The following is a 7,583-nucleotide window of genomic DNA, read 5'->3' as shown; positions in this document are numbered from 1 at the left end:
CTTATCATTCTGCACAAAAAACACATTTTGCTTGAATTCAATCTCGGGAAAGGATTCCTAATAACAGTATCAGGGAATCATTCCTTAATTAGCTTTCCATGTGAAATACATAAACAACTTACTGCTGAACATTTGGGCAATTTTTTTTTTTTTTTTTTTTTGGACCAATACTCAACACCCCGTGATGATTTGAAATTAAATTGTGCCACATCAAATGTGTACGACAACTGATCTATGGTCGATTCTCGGGTGGGAAATCATAATAATAGTTAACTGTTATTGTTATTATTATGTTCAATTAATGCTTAATTAAATTCTAACATACCTTGATTAAATTTAGTACAAAGAGATGTTTTTTCTTTTAAATTTATTTCATTTTAATTAAATTTTGTTTAGTAGACTTTGCCACCATTTTTATTTTTAGTAACAGATTTTATTTTTGATAAATAAAACTCCAAATATAAAATAAAAGTAAAATAGACAACAGTGTTAAAGGTAAAAAAACCACAAACGAATAATTGATACAAAAAAATATAGGAATATAAATAATAAAAAAGTAAACCTCACGAGGGTTTATAAACTTTTCCCATAATCAAATTCACAGAATACTTACATTTCTTAGGAATTAAGACAAATAATCAAATTCATTAAATTTGATATCAGGTAAAATAACAAAGCTCCCGTCACAAAATAATAATTGATACAAGATCAATATTTTGTTACATAATTTTACGAAAAGTAACATTAATGTCTCACTACTAAACTTATAAAGCTTTTCATCATCATATTAAAGCATTGAAAATTGAAATCATCAACAAAAACATACTTGTAAAATATTAAAATAAAAAATTCAACAATTATCTTCAAAAACTAATTTGGTAAGGGTATCTACTAATAAATGTAAGATTAAAATTATATCCTACATCTATCACTTATTCTTGCGTGTAGCCCAATAACGCAAATTGCCTAATCAAACTTTCCGCAAGTCACCAGCCCACATTTCCAAAATTAAAAAACAAATGCAAAATGTTGTACATCATTATACTTTAACATTGCTACAATTAATTGAATTCCCACTATTTTTATATACCAATATTAGAACATTACAACCGAGTTTCTCAATTTTCAACAGTAGCAGATAAGTTACTAAACCAAAGAGCCACACATACAAGCACTTAAAATACAGAAATTTAAACAGTAAAAAAAAGGGCAAAATATTCCAAACCACCCAACAAAAATCAAGTCATAAATTCTTGCATCCAATACAACATCTTCCACGCGTAGCACGCCGTAGCAGGAGCCTCCATCTCCACAATTCATTTAACAATCAACAAATTTATTTTCAGCTATCAGCGTAGCTTTTAGGGAATTTAAGGAACCAGGGCAAGGTATCAGAAGTCATCACTAACGCTGACCAAATTCCAGGTAATCGACAAAGCCAAAGGGGGCATGTTTTAGGGTTGAAGATACCATAAGAAAATGAAAAATGTAAAGATGACATAATGACTATTCGCATCATCCATAATCACACCTGTTCGTATGCCTTAAATTTTGGAGATACTTAGCGGTACGCACCTAAAAATAATTTCATGAAACATAGCTCAATAGATACTATGTGCAACAAATGTACACTATCAAAGGACATAATGCCCATTTGGCACCATGTAGTTTCTCATTTTAACTACCCCTGAAACCCCTACACATTGAAAATATCTATTATCCATCGCTAGAGTCTTATAAAATCTAAGAATATGTATCTCAGTATAAGGTTCAGATCAATAGTCCAACCTTTTCTATGTTCCAATTTATGATTGATAATAAGGGATGCCATCAAAACAACCCTTTAGGGAAGACAAGTGACTTCATAAAACTGTTTAAACTAAGTGAGAACCACCACATGGATATGATCTAACTTAACATAAACTAAATCATAGCAAGTGTAGTATAACCTGAAAAGGTTATGTCAACATCAACATAAGCTTACCAAGAATAACTAATGGAAAGATCAAGAACAACTCTTTCAAACAAGATTCTAATAAGTATAACCTACAATAGTACACATTCACACAACTCCACCGCGACTCTAACTAAATTTCATATCCAGAATCGAGATAGTCTAACTTGAAAACATCTGAATATCAAATAAAAGCATAACGTGCCTAACTATAATCATATAGGCTGATAACTGACGGGAAGCTCTATATTGATGTTGTACAGGAAGCTCTAGATTGATGATGTTCAGAAAGCTCTAGATTGATGATGTTCAGAAAGCTCTAGATTGATGATGTTCAGGAAGCTCTATACTGATGATGTTCTACCTTCGGTTGTCTAACCAATTGAATAAAACAGACATGCTAGTGATTCATCTGACTTCTAGAAAGTGGCCACCTGCAGTATTGTGTCTAGAAAATGCTTAAACCTGCATGCAACTTCTACTGCAAAGCTTAGTAATAAATCTATCTTGCGTAAGGATGGTATCGACTACTGCCACCATAACTTCCCCTACTAGGATACAGTCCTCCTGCCCCACCATAACCAGCACCAGGGCCTGATTCATAGCCCCCACCAGTGCCTGGACCACCATAACTGCCATAGCCCCCACCACCTCGTCCATATGCGCCTAACCCACCAGCACCATATCCACCACCAAGGCCCCCCATGTAGGATCCATAGCGACTAGAGTAACCAAATGATGATTCTCCTCGATAACCTGCATAGCCACCAGCGCTGCCACCATAACCCCCAAAACTACCACCGAAGTCATCTCCACCTCCATACCCACCATAATCACCGAGCCTACCGCCAAAACCTCCAAGTGACCTATAAGAACCAGGACCATAACCGCTACCCGCAAAACTTCCATAAGAATCGCCAAATCCACCAAAACCATCATTGTAAGAACGTGGCCTAGAGTCACTAGCAAATGGAGGAAGAGAACCTGGGTTTGAGGATTTCTTTGGTTCGGCCTTCTTGATCTCAACCTACAACAAAGAAGTGAGTCAACCTAGATTCATTCATAAGCAGAATACTATTTTCGCCTGGCTTGGGAGGACAAATAATAAACCTGTTTTGACAAACAATAGCAATAACATTTTGACAAAAAAAAGACATCATATTATTGCTAAGCAATATGAAGCACCATTCATTAACTGTTTTACTTTTACAACAACAACCTTTAACATTGAAAAAGGTTAATCCTTCTTTATAATTGGTATTGCATGTTTCAAACACATCAAATATCCTAAAAAACCAAACAGAACTCACCTGAGTACCATCCATATCAATCATGTTCCCATCTGTCAATAAATTATCAACAACCTTTTCATTGTCAAAAACTATAAACCCAAAGCCCCGGGAACGTTTCGTAGTGTGGTCACGTATAATCTCATGTTCCACAACCTTACCATACTTGGAGAAGAAGTTCTTCAACTCATCTGAAACAAATACACCAAAGACAAAGATATAATAATAAGCTCATAGTCCCAAATAGCATACATGATTATTATTATTATTATTACATAAATCAAATAGCAGTGCATAAAAAAGGGCAAGCAAGGGTACAAGCAAACCTTCAGATACTGAAGTTGGAATACCACCAACAAAAATCTTCTTTGTTTTGAAGTCATTAGCTTGTGATGAACCCTTTGGAATAGTCCTCTTTATCTCAACCTAATAAAACAAAAATAATTCAATTTTTTTCTTTTTGCAACTTAACTAACCACAAAAACATAAACCAATTTTATTTTATTTTTTTGCAAAAATTACCTGCTTGCCATTGATGACATGGTTCTCTTGAATGACTTGGTCAACAACAGAAGGATCCGCGTAGGTTATAAACCCGAATCCTCTGGCCCGACCCGTATGTCGATCCTTCATGATAACCGAGTCAGTTATCTCTCCGTACTTCTCAAAATACTTCACGAACGTATCTGCCAAATCAGAAAATAAAATAAAATAAAAATAACAAAATCAGTAACTAATAACATTAACAAAAAAAAAAAATTAAAAATAAATAAAGGTTGTTCGTTACCCGAGGTTGTGTCTTTGGCTAACCCTCCGATGAAGATTTTCCTGCATCAAAATGAAGAATAAGAAACGAAGCATAAGAGAAAAAATAATAATTGATGAAAAAGGAGAAAGAGGCGAACCCGGGACTAGCACCGTCGCCGGAGTGAGGGTTATCGAACTTTCTAGAAGACATGGTTGTTGCAGATCGAGATCTTTTGTGACCTGCTAGTTGCGTAAGTCAAGAGAAGAAAGAAAGAAAGAAACGAGATAAAGAGAGAGAAGGAGATAGGTAGGGTTATTCACTTGTCTTCAGAACACGCCTTTGTTAATTGGGCTTGGGCTTGGGCTTGGGATTGCTACAATGTTGTTCGCTTCGTTGCTTCCAAGTTTCTAGAAATTGTTATTTACTAGTTTTTTATTTTTTTTAAGAAAAAATATTTATTATCTCAATGGATATAATTTATATCATTTTAAATGAAATTAATATATTTTAATATATATTTGATAATTTTTTATACTCTCTCTCATCCACAAAAGTAGAAAGAGAGATAAAGTGAGAGTATTAAGTTGAGAGAAGATAAAATAATAATAAAACACGATAGTTTCACTTAAAATGATACAAACTTGTATTCTTTAAAATAACAAATAATTTTTCCTTTTTTTTACTATACATATTATATAATGATAATAATCACGGGTGTAAGATTTTAAAAGGTTTTTTAAAAAATCTATTAATTTTATGGTAAAATAGCTGTTCTAACTCAGTTTTTACTCCTAAATTCAGTTTATTGATAAATTGGGTTGGAGCTATCGTAAATATGGGAATTAGTATAGTACTGGAACAATTTAGCTAGATTTATTAAGTGTGTGCATGGTAACCATTCTGTTCCCTGGCACTGTTTCTGAAAAGAAACAATTCTTTTCTATTTCTGTGCCTTGGAACAATTTCTGAAAAAAAAAATGTGTTTGATAACATGTTTTATTTTTATTCCGAGAATGAGAATTGCGTTTGATAACACAAAAAATGATAGAATAAAAAATCATTCCTATTAAGCATACAAAAATTTTGGATCATCACTTTCCTTTTCATATGGTGTAGTGGTGATGTTGGTGGTGGCGGCGGCTGTAGTAGTGGCGTTGTGGAGGTGGTGGCAGTAGGGATGGTGTCATGGTGGTGGTAATGGTGATGGCGACGGTGGCAATGGTGGTGATGGTGACAGCGGCGACGGTGGTAATGGTGGTGGTAGTGGTGTGGTGGTGACAGTGATGGTAGTGGTGGTGATGGTGGCGGTGACGTAGAGATGGTGGTGGTGACAGCAGTGGCCGCAGCGATGGTGGTGGTGATGGTGACGACATGGTGGTGGTGGTGGCGATAGTGTAGTGGTGGTGGCAGTGGCAATGGTGTAGTGGTGGTGGCAATGACGTGATAATGGTAGTGGTGGTAATGGTGGCATTGTGGCAGTGGCGGCAATAATGGTGGTGGTGACGGCAGTGTCTGCGACGATGGTGATGATGATGACATGGTGGTGGCGGTGGCATGATAATGGTAGTGGTGGCGGCAGCGGTGGCGGCGGTAATGGTAGTGGTGACAGCAGTCTCTACGACGATAGTGATGGAGATGACATGGTGGCGATGGTCGCGGTGGTTGCGGCAGCTGCGATGACGGTAGTAGTGGTAGCGTGTTGGTGATGGCAATGACGACGATGGTGGTGGTGACAGTGATGGTAATAGTGGTGGTGGTGGTAATGACGGTGGTGGTGGTGGTGGTACGACGATGATAGCGGTGGTCGTGTTGGGATGGTGGTGGTGGTGGTGGTGGTGGTGGTGGTGATGATGGTAGTGGTGGAGAGTAATTGAGAGAGATAAGTGTTTCTCATCCTGTGCCCAGAATCAAAAAAGCAGAAATTTTTTGATTCTTTTTTCTGTTCCCCAGCACAAAAAATAAACTGGTTCATCCCGGGAACAAAAAAATAAACCGGTTTTATCAAACGAGTTTTCTATCCATTTTTGTTCTCGGGAACAGAAATTTAAAAAGAATTAATTCCGGGAAGGTTGTCATGCACACCCTAATTGTGAGCTTAATGGGTTGAATTGCTCTTGCAGGAAATCTAAGACCCAAACCAAGAAGAAGCCCGATTCAGCAAAGTAAGAAACTTGGAGGGAAAAAACATAAAATACAAAAAGGAGACAAGAAAGCAGTTACAGTACGAAGCAGAAAAAGCAGCCAATCGGATGCAGACACGTCAGCGACAACAGAGAATGTGGAAAATAGCACCTCAGTATGCAGAATCGGATCAGAATTTTGTGCAAAAGAAGAAAGGGACCACAATATATTAGGGCTAAGTTGGCATGGAGCGATGCTTTGATTGGAGAGGATTTGTGGAAATGTAAACCTTTGATTTAAGCAGCGGCTGGGATTACAAGCTAATACCTTTTACTAAAAAGGGAAAGGACTATAATGAGGGGGCATCTTCAACCTCGTGCAGTAGACAGTTTAGAGTCCGAAGTCTTTCCTTTGTATTTTTTTTCTAGTTTTTATCATGCTCCTTATGAGCTAAATTTCTTAAGTAGGTTGAGGGTGAGGTAGAAGTAACACTCTTTGTCTTAGGATTTTCTTATAATGAAACATTGTTTTCCTTAATGAACTATGAGTTGTTTCTTGATTTAATGCTCTGATTTCTAAAACCCTTTGGTTTGCAACCTCTTCCTACGATCACTTGGGCGATGAAACCCTCACAAAGCAATGTGGAGCGAAGATAGAAATATAAGGATATTTTGCTCTGAGTCAGGAAAATATCCAGAAAGGGAAACACTGTCTCATGTAAATTACTTTTGCTAGTGATCCTTTCAGCATGCTCTTTTAAGAAGGCAAACTTGATCTCCTTAAATATCGAATTGAAGAATTTCAAGTGTGATTTGGTGCAACAGGCCACTGCTCCAGATTATGCGGAATAAGCTGTAATGGTGACAGGAGCATAGTTCATCTTTGAATTCATGTAACATTACAAGATTAACTAAGAGGGTGAAATTATTAATTCCAAGACCTATTGCTTTTTCTCTCTGAACACTTTTCTTTTAAACTACTCAATATTCACAATTGCTCTTGATAAAATCTGACTCGATGGTAGCTTATTGTTGTTTGTTCTTTCTTGCACCTATTTTTACTTCTACCAAATTCGAATCTCTTATTTGTTTATCTCGTCCCATTTAAAGTTTTGTGAAGAAAAAGAAGGACATTCAGCATTCAACATTAGTCTACTTATAATGGTTAACGTTGTTTAACTGGCTAATAGAAAATGCTCCTTAATGGATTCTGACCGAGAACAATTGCTCTTTGATTTTCTTTCTATTTTCTTTTTCTATTTCCTTTTAAAACGTAACTTTTACATTTGTTCCCTGAGGACAATAATACGGGGCTCATATTAACCCTATATTTCTTGACACGTGCGCTTGCACATCTTGGGTAGAGTTTCTCCTTATTTGATTAATTGCTCCTCGTAGTAATTTTTGCTCCTACCACGCTTTTGTTCCTTTATTCTATTCCCAAGCACCTTGGCCCGACAAACATTGGGTCC

At 36.5% G+C, this 7,583-nt stretch overlaps 1 protein-coding gene across 1 annotated transcript; it reads right to left on the bottom strand.

The window, feature by feature from the left end:
* Window positions 1-791: 791 nt before the first annotated feature.
* LOC133307957 (uncharacterized) lies at window positions 792-4,283 on the bottom strand. Its single transcript, XM_061508537.1, has 6 exons — window positions 4,149-4,283; window positions 4,031-4,071; window positions 3,766-3,929; window positions 3,570-3,669; window positions 3,265-3,434; window positions 792-2,981 (listed from the first exon to the last, which is right to left on the bottom strand). Exons 1-6 carry the CDS (start codon window positions 4,199-4,201, stop codon window positions 2,457-2,459), a joined length of 1,053 nt encoding a protein of 350 aa, XP_061364521.1. The 5' UTR covers window positions 4,202-4,283; the 3' UTR covers window positions 792-2,456.
* Window positions 4,284-7,583: the final 3,300 nt, after the last annotated feature.

This window comes from Gastrolobium bilobum, unplaced genomic scaffold, assembly GCF_033153095.1.
Source record: "Gastrolobium bilobum isolate Gb01-03AN ecotype WA unplaced genomic scaffold, APGP_CSIRO_Gbil_v1 utg24596, whole genome shotgun sequence".
NCBI lineage: Eukaryota > Viridiplantae > Streptophyta > Magnoliopsida > Fabales > Fabaceae > Gastrolobium > Gastrolobium bilobum.
Note: the sequence above shows the minus strand (reverse complement) of the source record. Positions and strands in the feature narration are given on the sequence as shown.